The following is an 18,142-nucleotide window of genomic DNA, read 5'->3' as shown; positions in this document are numbered from 1 at the left end:
CAGTTCCTCCCAAATTTCCAGTTTTTTGCCCACAATCCCCCCAAAATGGCACCCCAATGTCAGCAGGAAGTAGCCATAGACAATTACAGCATCCCTTATTGATTTATAATCAACAAAATGCTGCGACATTTGGTTTTAGATCCTGGGACAAGGGAGTGAGGTGCATATTTAAATGTCAAAGCTGACCAGACCTCCATGTTCTCCCAGCAAGCATCCCTCAGTCCCTATGGCATATCCTGCTCCCAACTTTTTTCCCCTAGAGGCCCCGCCCTATATAATCCAGAACCACCTCAGTCTCCTTCCTCCTCCCCTTCCCTCTCCCTCCCATTCTCCCTCTCCTTCTCTTCACTCTCTTTGTATGCAGTGCCCTTTCTCTTTTTTCCTTCCCCCTTCTCCTGCCTTTCCCTATGATGATTCCCCTTCTCTCAATCCTTGGGGCTAGTCAACTTGCCCCAAGAATAGCTTTTCAATAAACCTCCCTTTAATATATTTAGTCTTGCTTGAACTGGCTCATTTCACTGGCAGAGAAACAACCTATCATCTATTAAATGAAACTAGTGTTTTCATTTGAAAAGTTGTAAGCTTTGATGAGGGTATGTGGGTCCGTTTTATATATCAATGAACTATGGTTGGTAGAAATATTTAAAGGTCAACTGGCTAGTACTTACAGAAATTTAAAATAAAAAGTTTATCCTCTGTCCAGACATTCATCTTTGCTATACTGAAAAAAACTCTCAGCTTCAATGTGCCTCTATTTCTCATGGGCAGAATGAGGAAGGCAAGAAATAACATGTATTTAATAGATTAATAGATAGTTAATGGAGATACAGTGACCATCAAAATTAATTCATGAGAAATGATGGCAGTATAAAAATGTTCTCATTATTTTTACTCATAAGAATATATTCAGAAATTCTTTTTCAAATATGAATAGAATATCATTCTCAAAATGTTATTCTAAAAATAATCATTGTTAGCTTCATTGCTACTGACATGACACCTTCCTACCTGACGTGTTTCTGAAGTCAGTGAGACCCCCTGTGTATGCATATTCTTTGGAATCAAGCATCTCAGAATCTATTCCATCATATAGATTAGTACTTACCTGTTTAGGAATAGGAGTGGATCTCCATGTCTTACTTTCAGGTAGCCAGAAAAGGATTAGTAGCCTTGAAGTCTATGAGGATGAGTTTCATCCTCATAGTCTGCTGTGGTTCCCATATCCCACTTCCCTAGTAACACTTAGAAGAAAAACATCCCAACCACCCCTCCTTAGGATTAATGTATCATGTAGAAGGGTGGTTGGTGTCCGGGTTTTGTTGAGATCTATTAAGAGAAAGCTACATCTTTATGGTAAAAAAAAAAAAAAAAGAAATCTGAGTTCTACCTTTGGCCCTAGGTAGAGACAGGATATTTTTTTTTTTTTTAAAGATGATTCTGGCACTAGGTCTCTTGAGTTTTTTTTTTTGTTGTTATTTTTTTTTTATTAACTTGAGTATTTCTTATATACATTTCAAGTGTTATTCCCTTTCCCGGTTTCCGGGCAAAATTCCCCTCCCCCCTCCCCTTCCTTATGGGTGTTCCCCTCCCAACCCTCCCCCCATTGCCGCCCTCCCCCCATAGTCTAGTTCACTGGGGGTTCAGTCTTAGCAAGACCCAGGGCTTCCCCTTCCACTGGTGCTCTTACTAGGATATTCATTGCTACCTATGGGGTCAGAGTCCAGGGTCAGTCCATATATAGTCTTTAGGTAGTGGCTTAGTCCCTGGAAGCTCTGGTTGCTTGACATTGTTGTACTTTTGGGGTCTCGAGCCCCTTCAAGCTCTTCCAGTTCTTTCTCTGATTCCTTCAACGGGGGACCTATTCTCAGCTCAGTGGTTTGCTGCTGGCATTCGCCTCTGTATTTGCTTTATTCTGGCTGTGTCTCTCAGGAGCGATCTACATCCGGCTCCTGTCGGTCTGCACTTCTTTGCTTCATCCATCTTGTCCAATTGGGTGGCTGTATATGTATGGGCCACCTGTGGGGCAGGCTCTGAATGGGTGTTCCTTCAGTCTCTGTTTTAATCTTTGCCTCTCCCTTCCCAGCCAAGGGTATTCTTTTTCCTCATTTAAAGAAGGAGTGAAGCATTCACATTTTGATCATCCGTCTTGAGTTTCGTTTGTTCTAGGGATCTAGGGTAATTCAAGCATTTGGGCTAATAGCCACTTATCAATGAGTGCATACCATGTATGTCTTTCTGTGATTGGGTTAGCTCACTCAGGATGATATTTTCCAGTTCCAACCATTTGCCTACGAATTTCATAGACTCGTTGTTTTTGATAGCTGAGTAATATTCCATTGTGTAGATGTACCACATTTTCTGTATCCATTCCTCTGTTGAAGGGCATCTGGGTTCTTTCCAGCTTCTGGCTATTATAAATAAGGCTGCGATGAACATAGTGGAGCACGTGTCTCTTTTATATGTTGAGGCATCTTTTGGGTATATGCCCAAGAGAGGTAGACAAGGCTGCCCACTCTCTCCCTACTTATTCAATATAGTTCTTGAAGTTCTAGCCAGAGCAATCAGACAACAAAAGGAGATCAAGGGGATACAGATCGGAAAAGAAGAAGTCAAAATATCACTATTTGCAGATGACATGATAGTATATTTAAGTGATCCCAAAAGTTCCACCAGAGAACTACTAAAGCTGATAAACAACTTCAGCAAAGTGGCTGGGTATAAAATTAACTCAAATAAATCAGTTGCCTTCCTCTATACAAAAGAGAAACAAGCCGAGAAAGAAATTAGGGAAACGACACCCTTCATAATAGACCCAAATAATATAAAGTACCTCGGTGTGACTTTAACCAAGCAAGTAAAAGATCTGTACAATAAGAACTTCAAGACACTGAGGAAAGAAATTGAAGAAGACCTCAGAAGATGGAAAGATCTCCCATGCTCATGGATTGGCAGGATTAATATAGTAAAAATGGCCATTTTACCAAAAGCAATCTACAGATTCAATGCAATCCCCATCAAAATACCAATCCAATTCTTCAAAGAGTTAGACAGAACAATTTGCAAATTCATCTGGAATAACAAAAAACCCAGGATAGCTAAAGCTATCCTCAACAATAAAAGGACTTCAGGGGGAATCACTATCCCTGAACTCAAGCAGTATTACAGAGCAATAGTGATAAAAACTGCATGGTATTGGTACAGAGACAGACAGATAGACCAATGGAATAGAATTGAAGACCCAGAAATGAACCCACACACCTATGGTCACTTGATTTTTGACAAAGGAGCCAAAACCATCCAATGGAAAAAAGATAGCATTTTCAGCAAATGGTGCTGGTTCAACTGGAGGGCAACATGTAGAAGAATGCAGATCGATCCATGCTTATCACCCTGTACAAAGCTTAAGTCCAAGTGGATCAAGGACCTCCACATCAAACCAGACACACTCACACTAATAGAAGAAAAACTAGGGAAGCATCTGGAACACATGGGCACTGGAAAAAATTTCCTGAACAAAACACCAATGGCTTATGCTCTAAGATCAAGAATCGACAAATGGGATCTCATAAAACTGCAAAGCTTCTGTAAGGCAAAGGACACGGTGGTTAGGACAAAACGGCAACCAACAGATTGGGAAAAGATCTTTACCAATCCTACAACAGATAGAGGCCTTATATCCAAAATATACAAAGAACTCAAGAAGTTAGACCGCAGGGAAACAAATAACCCTATTAACAAATGGGGTTCAGAGCTAAACAAAGAATTCACAGCTGAGGAATGCCGAATGGCTGAGAAACACCTAAAGAAATGTTCAACATCTTTAGTCATAAGGGAAATGCAAATCAAAACAACCCTGAAATTTCACCTCACACCAGTGAGAATGGCTAAGATCAAAAACTCAGGTGACAGCAGATGCTGGCGAGGATGTGGAGAAAGAGGAACACTCCTCCATTTTTGGTGGGATTGCAGACTGGTAAAACCATTCTGGAAATCAGTCTGGAGGTTCCTCAGAAAATTGGACATTGAACTGCCTGAGGAGACAGGATATTTTGCTCTGCCACAAAGATTAGAACATTACATCTATTGTCTCCTTCTTTAAGAATTATTCCACATTGTCTGTGAATCACCTTGTTAGGAGATTCCACAGGAAAGTGGTTCAGAGAAGACATGCAAAGAAGATTAGTGGAATAATTGTCTCCTTAATGCGATAGTGCACTTAGATTTCCTCAAAGCTCCTTCCCCAGTGCAGTGCTCATTCCTTTCCCCAGACACTGGGTGAGACTCTCAAAAGAAATTGACCTTCTTTCCAGTAATTTTACACTTCCTTTCCATCCCTGTGGGGTGGACTCTTCCTTTATTAATTGTAATCTTGCCAGATGCTGATCACTGTGATAAGGACCCCCCAGTCCTGAGATCATGCCCACAAGTTCCACCAAAGTCTCACAGATGCGTATTCTCTTGGAAAGCACACACCCATGATGGGTGTCACACACTCAGGTTTGTCCTCTGTCCACCTTACTGTCTGCAGAGGCACCCTCTTCTACTAACCCTCTTCATTAAACCTGTACTAAAATATCTTTAAAACAATTCCCAATGCTGCTAACTTTCCTTCTGAAAATTTCAGTGCTAAAGTTGAGAATCCTGGTTTGGTCTCCCTGGAGATTCTCCTAAACCTCTCACGGAAGTTTTCCTGTAGTTGATGGTGAGGAGCAGTGCTTCTTTTACTTGTATCCTAAACACTGACTTTCTCTTTCTTATTGGTTAAAATCCTGGGGACGCCTCACTTTCACTTTGGGCTTTGCCACTCCCGCTGAAGACCTCTACTTTTCCATTATGTGTCTAGGAAGTGGAGACTTTTACTTTCTTTGGAAAGTCAGTTATGTCACATGGTGTTTGGCTGGGGGCACACTGGTGAAAGGATGTTTTGCTGGAGCAGACATGTGAATGACTTTTCCTGAAGCAGACACAGATGAAAGGATGCTTTGATTTAGCAAACGTGGGAAAAGACCTGGGATGACGGAGTATAAATATGACCTACGGTATTTGGTTTGCTCTGTTTCACTATTTTTCATTTACAACATATATATACTGATTGGTTCTCCTTAGGGTTGTTGAACTCAACTTCTGGTAACACTGCCATTGAGAGAAAATCTCCCAAGAACTGCATGTGAGGTTCCTGCAGCAACTTCCGGTTTCCATGGCCTCACCTCAGGCGGGTTGGTGAGCCTGGGTGTTTCTTCAGGATTGAACTACAGCTGCAGGTTTGTGCCTGTTGTCTGCCTGCCAAAAGGACTGGACTGTAGCTGCCAGTTCATGTGTACTGTCTGCTTGCCTAGAGGACAGGTCTACAGATGTTGAGTCATATTTGTTGTTTGTTATGGGACTGAACTGCTGCCAAAGAAGATCAAGCTAGCCCTCAGAGAACTATTACTGAGTGGTGGGCTACAGGAGAGGTTGAACACAATATAATTTGGTTACAAAAAGTTTATATCTGCAATCTGCTTCTGTACCTTCATTGCTAAACGTCCTGGTTTTCTTGAACCCTAGATCAAGAAGGCATAGAGGACTGGGGAGAGGGCCTAATAGTTAGGAGTTTAATGGGCAAGAGTGAGGATCAGAGTTGGCTTCTCAAAACCCACAGGATGCTGGTTGTATGTGACTGTCTTGTTTGTAATTCCAGTAACAGAGGAGCCCCCAGAGCACGCTGGCCAGCCTGGTCATATCCTAGAGCTGTTGGTTTGCTTGAGAAGCTCAGTCTCAAAGAATAAGGTGGAAAAGTGATCAAGGTTGAATCCCAATACCAACCTAGGGCATCCACAAGCATGTTTACACATGTGCAAAAACATACATGTATAGATCTGTACACTACACACACACACACACACACACACACACAGAGGGGGAGGGAGGGAGAGAGATAGAGACAGAGACAGACAGACAGAGAGACAGAGACAGAGACAGACAGACAGAGAGACAGAGACAGAGACAGAGAAGAAAGACAGAGGCAGAGAGAGGAGATAGTTTCTTTTCATTCTTCTCTGTCTTTCTCTTCTTAGCAGCTGCCCAACTGTATAGTTGTTACTTTTTGCTCAAACTTTAAAGAAATGACACTTGAGCTTCCCTCAGAGTCCATCTTTAAATCCCTTTATTATTAAGACTAAGAATCCACAAAAGGACACCTGAATTTCTCCACAGCAGTATAATAGAATAATATGAATAAAAAAGCATTGTGCTTGTCTTCATGCAGATGTTATATAACAGAGGCAGAGAAGTAGCGCACATAAAATTAGGTGTAAATGTCTAAATAGGAATCGGTTAGGTCTCTATTTTCCAATTTTTCAAAGACAGTATTTAAACACACTTCATATTTATAATTCACTCTCCTTACTTTTGAACCCAGATGCAAATTTTAGTTCATAAAACTGATCAACTCAACAGGAAAGGAAAGTTAAAAGTTAAAACGTGAGATTTTATTTCTTTGAATAATTTATTTGAGTTTGTTATTTTAGGAAATTCTTTTCTATGGTTATAAGTACATGATATAACAAAATTTGAGTTGCTTTGTGAAATCTGCTGTGACATTTCATTTTACACTGGAAAGAGTCCCAGGGAAGGAGCACAGGTAGGCACGTCTGGGGTGACAGACACATGTTTGGGGGAGTGGTTTCACTTATTTCCTATGCCTCTGTGTCCCCTTAGGAGAAAGGACCCCTTTCTGCGCAAGACATCCAAATCATTTTGTGAAACAAGCATTCAGGCTCTTCGATGACAAATCTCATTTAGTGTAGAAATACCACAGTAGAGCTGCTGTGCATGCAAGGATAAATAAAAGGGCAGAGAGCGTTGGAGTAGACGTGACTGTCTACCTCTCACACAAACTTAGGTGCGGTATAACAAGTAACCACTGAATGTGGTCACAGGGGGATATTTGATTGGAATCGTTCCTTTTACAAGTCGCAACCACACTTCCTGTCCATAATTTAATTCAAATAAGGCATCCCCAGTCAAAACTCTGTCACAGTGTATCTCACTGTCAGTATTTTCAGACTCAAATCTAAGCTTGTCTACTCCATCCACCACAAAAAACCCCGAGATATGAGCACTGAATGACTCAATAGTGTATTTGAATATATATACTCCAAGGTATGGAATTCTGAACTTGCCAGTTCTCGGGTTATATGAAGCCCCATAATTGACGCTTAGATCATTGAACAGGATAGGACCAGGTGCCATCATTCCGTGAGTGTGAGATACGAAAAAAGCCACCATTGGAGCGTATCTGTAAGATCCTTTGGAAAAATCTGTTCAAGGAAAAACATGACATGAGTTATTTTTCAGGGTTTTATCTTGTTTTACTTCATATAGTTCTCATTTTATCTCAGTCACACAGACTTAACAGAAACATAAAGTTCTCTATCAAACTGAAGAATGCTCATGTGTCTGGGTGCCTGCCTCTGCTGTAGGGTAAATGTAGAAACACCCAGTCTCCAGGAGTCTCAGTTTCTCCGTTTAGATCAGGATCTATTGTGACATCTGGCAACTCTGTTGTATAAATGCCTGCAAGGTCATTTGCATGCTGAATTGCACTCCCTAGAGATAAAGAAATTCAAAGTACTTAACAATTATTATGGGATGCACCGGATGCCTTACAAGAACTAAAACCTCAAGGATAGAGAGACAAGTTTCCATGATAATTTCTAGAGGCTGAGACCGAAGAGAAATGAAGCCAGGCTCATGAAGGAGAAACAGGCAGAAGTAAGTTTCTATGTAATTAATGCCACACACACTTAGGAAAGATTTAAAATGGACTAAAATGAACTCTTAGCAACAGGAAATCGGTAAGATCTGATTTGAAATATTCTGTGGCCACTAAAGATAATATATTTTGGATGATGGAGTGCTACATTAAAACTTGCTATTATTGTTTGAATGGTGTGTGTGTATGTGTGTGTGTGTGTGTTGTGTGTGTGTGTGTGTGTGTGTGCGCGCGCGCGCGCACGCGCGTGCACGCGCAGGCCGCACGCGTCCCATAGGACAACTTATGGGAGTTAATTCTCTGCTTTCCGGGTGGGATGTGAGCATCAGACTCAGGTGTCAACTGCCTTCCAGTAGCCTTTCCTGTTCAGCAGCCTCAGGGTTGGGAGTGCTATGCTCTCAAAGCAAATGTGTAACAACACCAATTGACGGAAGTGAAGAAAACATGGAAAACAAGCTAAGAAGGCACAGATGATCTTTCACAGTATTTCCAGCATGTGTTCGTGCGTGACACCGAGAAGCATAAGAAGGTGATGTCTGTACCTGGTGCTAAGGCATTTTCTTCGACAATCTTCACGGTGCAAGTGTCACCCATGAACGGGTGCCTGCAAGCGCAGATGAAACTGGATCTCCCGCTGATGCAAGTGCCACCGTTCTGGCAAGGGAAGCTGCTGCAACTGGAATATTCCTGTGCTGCTGAAAAGGAATCACAGCAAAAAGGATAATCGATTGTTGTCTCAAACCCAAGTTGTGAGAAGGGTAGATAAAACGCTGAATTTGAAAGAAGGAAAATGAGTCCTTAGACTGAAGCCACTCACCAGTGTGGGCCTGGGACATAGTGCAGATCTCTTATCTCTGCCACTTATCAAGGAGGGAACGGGACTTCATGCAAAACCCCCGTATTTGATCCCATTGCGTGATGCAAGGATAATTTTGTGATCAACTATATATGAGTGTATTAAACTTTTGGTTAACTTTGAAACAGATATAACTATCGAAATACAGAACTAAGTATATTTGAACTAAAAAAAAAGGATAAGGTTTTGAATCATTAGAGAAGAAAGATCCCTTTTTATTTTCTTAAGGATGTGTTATTATTTAAAACATTTAGATGTTTGTGTGCACATTTGAGTGGATGTGTATGTGGCAGATTCCTCTTCACCCCAGCAGAGGGATTTGGGTCTCAGGGAAGGAGGTTTATAGGCAGTTTTCAGCTGCTTGGTATGGGTACTGGGGGCAGAACCAGTGTTCTTTGTGGGAGTCGTAAATGCTGTAGTCCTCTGAGCCATTCTTCCAAATCTACCTGTTTAACACTAAAACCAAAGCAAACCAAACAATCTCTCATACTTCATCACCTAAAAATAGAACCTTATTTTGAAAATTACAGTTTTAACGAGTGACAAATTCAAACAAAACTTTAAGACACAAACTTAGTGACTTGTATTTGTAGCTCGCGAGAGCCTCTGATGATCACACACAAAACTCTTTCTGAGGTTACAGTTTCCATAGAGCACAGGAAATACTTAATTTTGCAAAAACTCCAAGTAACAATGGCAGTACAAACGGCAAAATATTATGAGAATTTGTCAGAGAAATACGCTGGAAGAGTCCTCCCTTGACTGGCCACATTACTGTTATGGCGCCACCTTGTGGCAGTGATGTAAAGTTAACATTCACTCATTTCAACACGTGATTGTAGATCACTTGAATTGTGGATCCTGTATAGCCTGCTTTGTTATCATATGAAATGGCTGGACTCCACATGGGAAGGAAACGACTTTTGTTTGAGCCTGGCTTATTTCACTCATCTTGATGACATCTAGTTTCCTTTAATTATCTAACATGTGCATTATTATTGTTTTTATTACTGTTATTATTTTACAGTTGAACAAACCTTCATTGTGTGTGTGTGTGTGTGTGTGTGTGTGTGTGTGTGTGTGTGTGTGTGTGCATAAAACACTTTTTCTGAGTGTGTGTTCAGCCGTGTTATTAGGTGCATATGTGTGCATGTGGAGATCAGAGGTTGGTGTGGGGTGTCTTTTTAATCATTCTCCACCTGAGTTTTTGATATGGCCTTTCATTAAACTTGTATCTCATATACTTGGATACTTTGGTTGGCCAATAAGTCCCACAATCTTCCCACCTCCAACCAATTCTGGGGTTACAAACACAGTCTATGCCTGGCTATTTACATGGGTACTGGGGATCTGAACTAAGGACCTCATACTTGTATGTCAGATACTTTATTTACTGAATTACATCCCTTGTGACTATATATATATATATATATATATATATATATATATATATATATATATGTATATATATATGTATATATATATATATATGACAACATATATGTAATTTAAAACGAATTTATTTTGTTTAATAATTATTTTATATATCTCTGTGTTGTCTGTTTTTAAATGTGTATTAGCCATTCATTCAAAACATGATCAAACTTCATGACTGTATTAATGCTTTTTAAAGAGAATATATTAGTATGTTCCTTGAAAACTCTAAAATGATTTGAATTTTCTTTACATATTCTCTATAAAATACTTCTTTCATCTAGAAAAGTATGTGAATAACTTAGGCAAAAGATTTTATATATTTATGTATATTACATGCAATATATTTGAAGAAGTGTGTTAAAGTGGCCTGCATTTCTTGAACACTTTGACCCCTTGAATCAGGCTTTCTAGCTTTTCCTTTGAAGTTAGCCCTTATTCTAGAACTTAGTCTACTACTTGCTAGCTTAAAAACAACCAGCAAGATTTCATTGCTTGTTGAAGTGTGAATTCTTTTCTGCAAAGCACTATTTCCATTGGTCTTCCCATTCTCTGACCTAGCACCATGATCAACTCCTGGGACACTGCTCCATTAATGCACTTCACTAGCAATGATCGATTACGCAATAGAGTTGCAGGATAAGGAATCACTTCTGTGGCTTGATCAGCTCTACAATTCTTACTTTCCCAGATGAGGAAGTCAATCAATCTCACTTATAGACTAGGTCTATGAAGACATCAAACCTATTCCAGGGAGAAAAAATCCAGGCTCTGTGAAATGACAGCTTTCTTTCCTTTTCTACTCATTTCAATTCCTTCTTCAAAGACAAGACTTGTGCTTGCTACTCAATGTCTACTGTGCACACTCAGCTCTCCTTCACCTGTCCCATTACTTTCTGTGATGGATGCTCACTTTGCTCTCATCTTAGCATTGTAGAGCATGTTGTCTATCCTGCATCCCAACTGTTCTGTGGAGTCACTAATATGCAAGAAAGGACCAGTTCTGTCTTGTTGAGGAACTGAACTTTATCCTATTCCTGCAGTAGTTCAAACTTCTTGTAATCATACAGTTGCCTACTAGGACTTCTACCCTGTGCCTCCTGTTCATCTACCAGGATTCCTCCTGACTTCTACAACTGTTCCACACTTTCTCTTTTAGGTTGCATTATTTGCCTCACTTGCTACTTAAGGTATTTCTGACTTTCAAGTTGTAGACATAGTAACTCACATTTTAACATGTAATGTCCGTGATACCTGGTACTGAACACATAATGCCAGTTGAGTCTTGGTTGTAGAGACTACAGTGTTAATTGTTAGTTGCTACTTCTGAAGATATTTCTCATTTCTTCCATTGAAAAATATGTTCATAGGTTTTATATTTGTCTCAAATTTTGTCATAACAGGTCATCTGCACTCTGATGTTATTGAAGGGTTTTAAAAGTCTACATTAATTCATTTGAACATGTGTTTATGAGTAATACTGACTTGGCTTTCCTGTCCATAGAAACTGCCTTGTTTTATTTTGGGTTAATGTGTCAGCAACCCATACCAGCTTAGATACCAGTTCCACATTTCTGTTGTGTATGTGCCATCCAATCAGCGCTGAAATACAACATGACTCTGTTTCAGGTATATGGCCTCACGGACAGGCAAGCATGGTTTATGACAGTACATCAGTTAGAATTACACATAGGTTGCTACAACTCAACTTTTACACATCCTATGACTCATACTGTTCTCCTTTATTTCCACAGTACTTTAAAAATGGTTAGGTGTTCAATAGGCAATTTGTTTTGGAAGTATCATATAAAGATGAACTTCAATAAAACAATTTTTTCACCTCTCCTCATCCCTGATGCTACAGCTACCTTCACTCTCTCAATTATTGTCTGATGCCGTATGAGGTCTCCCATAGAACTTATCACACTTGATTATAATCGTTCATGTGTTTTTACTTCCAACAGAATGTCACATTTTATGACATCAGGGCTCAAAGTTTACTCCTTAAATACATCACTGTGAATTTCCACAGTAGAAGGCATATGCAAAATGGCAAAGCTTTGAAGGATGAATGAACAAGTTAATGAAAGTTTGAATTGGTGGTTAGTTCCTTATCCAAATCCTGTCTTCGCAGTTTCACAAAGACCTTATGGGTTTGGTTGGGATCATTACAATTAGTTGAATGGTTTTACTGACTCAACATTCTGCTATCTTGTGCAAGTAGCATGGCTAATCTTTCAATGCTAATTTCCCTATGTGGAACATTACTAAAATTAATTTTCGGTTGTCTTCAGATAGTTTGGGAATCTCACTTTGTTCTGGTATCTGCATTCCGATCTTGAATACATCATGACTCCATTTCAGGAATATGACTTGCAGTCTCCTCTTCATCCTATTACTATATTTCATAAAAGTCTGGGCTATTTTTGAACCCATTATAGAGGTCTTTCCATTTCAGAGTACCTTCCCTTTATGAACAGTTGGCATTTGTGACTTTAACTGCCTGATCCATGTGTGAGGTGCATGAAGATAGGCACTGACTTGAATGCACACTTCATCTCCTTAGTCTTTCTCAGCACTCAATCAGAACTTATTCAAAAGGAGTTTCATGACTGAACTCACACTCTGTGTTCTACATTACTTTTATTTGTATTTATTACATATGAAATAGATTGTGTACGTTATTTACTTCTGTTTCAGCATCAGAATCTGACTTTATATTTCTTCATTTAAACTAGCAGTTTTCAACTATGGGGCATGACACCTTTGGGGTCAAAGAACCTTTTCATAGAGGTCTCATATCAGATATTCTGCAATCAGATATTTATATTATGATTCATAATCAGTAGTAAAATTACAGTTATGAAGTGACAATGAAAAATTTTATGGTTAGGGGGTCACCACAACATGAGAACTATATTAAAGGGTTGTGGCATTAGGAAGGTAGATAAACACTGATATAAACGATAACATTGCAAAGGGCTAGTGACTGCGATCCCTGCTCATGGCACAATGAAGTTTCAAGGGGATTAGTGAGGGGTCATGCCCTGTTGCCTCTGGACAGCTTCACAGCACACTGGGGAAAGCAGCCTACCGTTCTCTGTATAACTTTGCCACTAGGTGACTGCTCTTACAGGACCACTTTTATTTATATTTCATCTTGGTTTCAGTGACAAAATTCTTACCCCATTTCTTACATAAGACTTATTCTTCCATGGCTCTAGAAGTATTTCACATTCCCCTCCTGACAAGTCATGGAAGTGTCAAAATGTACATTTGTATTCAGTATTCAAATTTATCCTACTTACACATATTGGGCTCACTAACATAAATGTATAGAACTATTCTAGGCACTGACATGACTTAGGATATTTTTTTAACAAAGGCATAAGATTGTTGAGGTTTTGTCTTTTACTGTCTACTGTAATGCTAAGTGAGGGTTCCCAAAACCTGGAGTCTGCGGTAGCCCCTGGGACCCTGCCCCATAGTTCATTCTGAGTGGTGAATAAAGATGCCAACAGCCAATAGCTGGGAGAAGAGACATAGGTGAGGAGGAGATTTTTCACCGGATTAGAGAGAGGAGACCACAAGGAGGGAAGAAAAGAAAAAGAAGGAAGAAGAACATGCGTGAGGGAAAGCTTGAGCCTCCATAGATGTAGGCCAAGAGAATGTGGCTAAAGTACATAAATTTCAGCAAAAGTAGATGTGGGCAACTTATAGCAAAAACAAAGAAGTAAATAAAAGAAGAAAAGAAGAAAAGAAGACATGAGAAGAAAAGAGAAAAGGAAAGGAGGGAAAAGTATTTTGTGAGTCTCAATTTCCTACCTAGGAACAACCACAAGGAAACAGCTGTGACTGGCAATTGTATTAGACTCTTCACATCTGATTTATGCATTCAGTAATTTTAGTGGTTTGAATGTCCCCCATAGGCTTATATGTTTCAATGTTTAGTTACCAGCGAGTAGAACTATTTGAGAGGATTGGAAGAACTAGGGGGTGTGGCCTTGTTGGAGGAAGTGTGTTACTGGAGATGGGCTTTGAGTTTTCAAGAGTCTATACCAGATTTCAATCTTAATCTCTCTCTCTCTCTCTCTCTCTCTCTCTCTCTCTCTCTCTGCCTATGGAACAGAATATAGCTATCAGCTACTGCTCCAGGGCCTTCCTGCCTGGCACCCTGCTCTCCACCATAATAGACTAAACTTCTGAAACTATGGGCAAATCCCAAGTAAATGCTTTCTCTTACAAAAATTTCCTTGGTCATGGTTTCTCTTCACAGAAATTGAATATATGACTAAGATGGTATCCATTTGTCATTGTTAGATTTTATGATTAATATTTTTATTTTTTCCCTCCAAATGCTCTGGAATGTAATGCTTTTAAAACTACTGCACCAGCCTCTAAACCACTGTGAACGCAAATGTAAAATGTATGACTCTAATTGTAAAAAATGTAGATGTCATTGCTTGTTAAGGCCTTCTATTGTGAAATATACACATATGTTTTGCTGTGTATATAGTACAAAATTCAGAACCTTTTATAAGTTGTTTTAGAGAATGTAAATTGATTTCTGAAGATAAGCTCTGTAACATTTATCAAATTCTTTTGAAAGATGGACTGTGCCCCAACAATCTTACTTTTCAGGTCTTATTCACAGAGAGCTCTGTTCATGTAGCAATAGTTAAAATAGAGTAAAATTGAAAATGACTCAAAAGATAAAAATAAAACTGAGTTGTGTAACTGTAGGCAGATTTTTTTTCAGGACATGGAGAGCCATAGAAGAGTTGAAAACTGAGATGAACTTACTTTCTTTTGGAATCCAAGCTCAGACACTTACTGATGATAAAAGCTTATGTAAATGAGTCTTAGTGCAACACTACATTACCATGACATGGTTAAAGACAAATTATATTTACTGTACCTATAATCTGGGAAGTTGTTTTCCAATATATTTCTTGAGATACATTTGAATTCTGATATTATTCAAGCAAATTCTTGAAAAATAAAACAATAAATGGACACATAATTTTACCTATGTAATTTCTTTGTTGAGAATCAGTTTACTGTGATTATAAGGCAGTGTTGATATTGCCCTGTGTTATCAAATTGTTCCTCAACACTGGGTTGCTGAGTACTTTTCCTCAGTTCTATTTGATTTAGCAGGTCAGGAAATATACCCAGATGTCAACATCTACTAAGCTTGTGCTCCCTGACCCTCTTCTGGGACCCTTGTATACTGGTATTTTCACCTGATTAATTTTTACCACATTAAGAATTTCCAAACAAGATTGGCCTGCTCATTTCTCTCAAATCTAAATCAAAGAAGTTCAAATGTTATTGATTGATTGATGATTGTGTATGTGTGAATGTGTGTATAGAACATTGGGTGTCCTCTGTGGCTCTCGGCCTTATTCCCTTGAAACAGGGAATGGGAAGCTCACTATCTCAGTTAGGCTGGCAAGAAAATTTTAGGGTCTGGTTATATCTACCTCCCCCAATAAGGGGGTCACTATCATGTGCATTATTCTTTGTGGTTTTGTATGGGTGTTGTGCATTCAAACTTAGATCTTTATGTTTGCAGAACATGCAGTCCTACCCATTGAGCCATCCCCCGCATGCCACCACCCAGTTCTAGGAATTGAAATTTCCACTTTAAGTCATATAGTATCAGAAAAATTTTCATAGTGGTATTGACTAATCTTAAAAAATAATTTGAGAGCGTCTAAAAATCTCTGATCCCGGTTCACAACTCCCTGCTCCCAAATCCTGTGGGAAAGAGCTCATTGCCTGGACAGGTGGGCACTCCTGAGACTGCAGAATGGGAGAGACCACAAATACTGCCCACCCCTGCCCACATCCCTTGCCCAAGACGAAATTGTATAGGGTCTCTGGGAACCAGAAGATAGGGGCACTCAACCGGCGGATCCCCTGTTGTCCAGAAACCACCTGGACGTGAAGGTACCTGATCAACAGCTCCCTACACCCAAATCCCATGGGAGGAAGAGATAAACCTTCAGAGGGACAGACACGCCTGGGAAACCAGAAGAGAATACATTCTGCCCACATTTCTGACTCCAAAGGACAACACCTAACACCATCTGGGACCCCGGTGCATGGGGGACCCAGTAAAAGGCAGCACAGGCCCTCCTGGTTGCCCCCCTCACCAAGAGCTCAGAAGCAGCCCCCCAGGAGCAACTTCAGCTGCAGGACCACAGGTAAGACCAACCTTTCCGCTCCAAGCGACCTGCCTGGTGGACTCAGGACACATGCCCACAGGAACAGCTGAAAACCAGTAGACAGGAATGACTACATGCCTGAAAGCAGAACACTCTATTCCCATAACTGACTGAAATAAAACAGGAAAACAGGTCTATAGCACTCCTGACACACAGGCCTAAAGGACCATCTAGCCTCTGTCAGAAATAGCAGAACAAGGTAACACCAGAGACAACCTGATGGCGAGAGGGAAGAGCAGGAAACCAAGCAACAGAAACCAAGACTACATGGCATAATCAGAGCCCAATGCTCCTACCAAAGCAAACACTGAATATCCAAACACACCACAAAAGCAAGATCTAGGTTTAAAATCACATTTGATCATGATGATAGAGGACTTTAAGAAAGACATTAAGAACTCCCTTAGAGAAACTCAGGAAAACATAAATAAACAAGTAGAAGCCTACAGAGAGGAATCACAAAAATCCCTGAAAGAATTCCAGGAAAACACAATCAAACGTTGAAGGAATTAAAGATGGAAATAGAAGCAATAAAGAAAGCACAAAGGGAGACAACCCTGGATATAGAAAACCAAAGGAAGAGACAAACAGCCATAGATACAAGCATCACTAACAGAATACAAGACATAGAAGAGCGAATCTTAGAAGCAGAAGATTCCATAGAAATCATAAACACAACTGTCAGAAATAATGTAAAACTGAAAAAGCTACTGGTCCAAAACATACAGGAAACCCAGGACTCAATGAGAAGATCAAACCTGAGGATAATAGGTATAGAAGAGAGTGAAGATTCCCAGCTCAAAGAACCAGTAAATATCTTCAACAAAATTATAGAAGAAAACTTCCCTAACATAAGGAAAGAGATGCCCATAAACATACAAGAAGCCCAAATAGATTGGACCAGAAAACAAACTCCTCCCATTACATAATAGTCAAAATACCAAATCTTTGCACAAAACAAAGAAAGAATATTAAAAGCAGTAAGGGAAAAGGTCAAGTATCATATAAAGGCAGACCTATCAGAATAACACCAGACTTCTCACCAGAGACTATGAAAGCCAGAAGATTCTGGACAGATGTCATACAGACCCCAAGAGAACACAAATGCCAGCCCAGGTTACTGTATCCAGCCAAACTCTCAAGTAACATAGAAGGAGAAACCAAGATATTCCATGACAAAACCAAATTTATACAATATCTTTCTACAATCCAGCCTTACAAAGGATAATAAATGGTAAAGGCCAACACAAGGAGGCAAACTACACCCTAGAAAAAGCAAGAAACTAATTGTATTGGCAACAAAACAAAGAGAAGAAAAGCACGCAAACATAATCTCACATCCAAATACAAATATAGCAGGAAGCAATAATCACTATTCCTTAATATCTCTCAACATCAATGGACTCAACTCCCAATAAAAAGACATAGATTAACAAACTGGATACGCAATGAGGACCCTGCATTCTGCTGCTTACAGGAAACACACCTCAGAGACAAAGACAGACAGTACCTCAGAGTGAAAGGCTGGAAAACAACTTTCCAAGCAAATGGTTGGAAGAAGCAAGCTGGAGTAGCCATTCTAATATAGAATAAGTCATCAAAAAAGATAAGGAAGGACACTTCATATTCATCAAAGGAAAAATCCACTAAGATGAACTCTCAATCCAAAATATCTATGCTCCAAATACAAGGGCACCTACATACATAAAAGAATCCTTAGTAAAGCTCAAAGCACACATTGCACCTCACACAATAATAGTAGGAGATTTCAACATCCCACTCTCATCAATGGACAGATCATGGAAGCAGAAATTAAACAGAGACATAGACAAACAGAAGTTATGAACCAAATGGACTAACAGA

General features: G+C 39.7%; 1 protein-coding gene across 2 annotated transcripts in view; it reads right to left on the bottom strand.

The window, feature by feature from the left end:
- Window positions 1-6,128: 6,128 nt before the first annotated feature.
- Mmrn1 (multimerin 1) overlaps window positions 6,129-18,142 on the bottom strand; it is a 47,430-nt gene continuing 35,416 nt past the window's right edge. Inside the window, exons 7-8 of one of the 2 annotated variants that reach the window (XM_087658737.1) lie at window positions 8,299-8,448; window positions 6,129-7,301 (exon numbers count right to left, since the gene is read on the bottom strand). In XM_087658737.1, the coding sequence (XP_087514863.1) occupies window positions 6,880-7,301; window positions 8,299-8,448 (572 nt within the window). In that variant the 3' untranslated portion in view covers window positions 6,129-6,879. 2 annotated transcript variants of the gene reach the window in all.

The sequence above is a fragment of the Rattus norvegicus genome, chromosome 4 (genome assembly GCF_021556685.1).
Source record: "Rattus norvegicus strain SHRSP/BbbUtx chromosome 4, alternate assembly SHRSP_T2T, whole genome shotgun sequence".
Lineage (NCBI taxonomy): Eukaryota > Metazoa > Chordata > Mammalia > Rodentia > Muridae > Rattus > Rattus norvegicus.
This window is presented reverse-complemented; position numbering and strand designations above follow the sequence as displayed.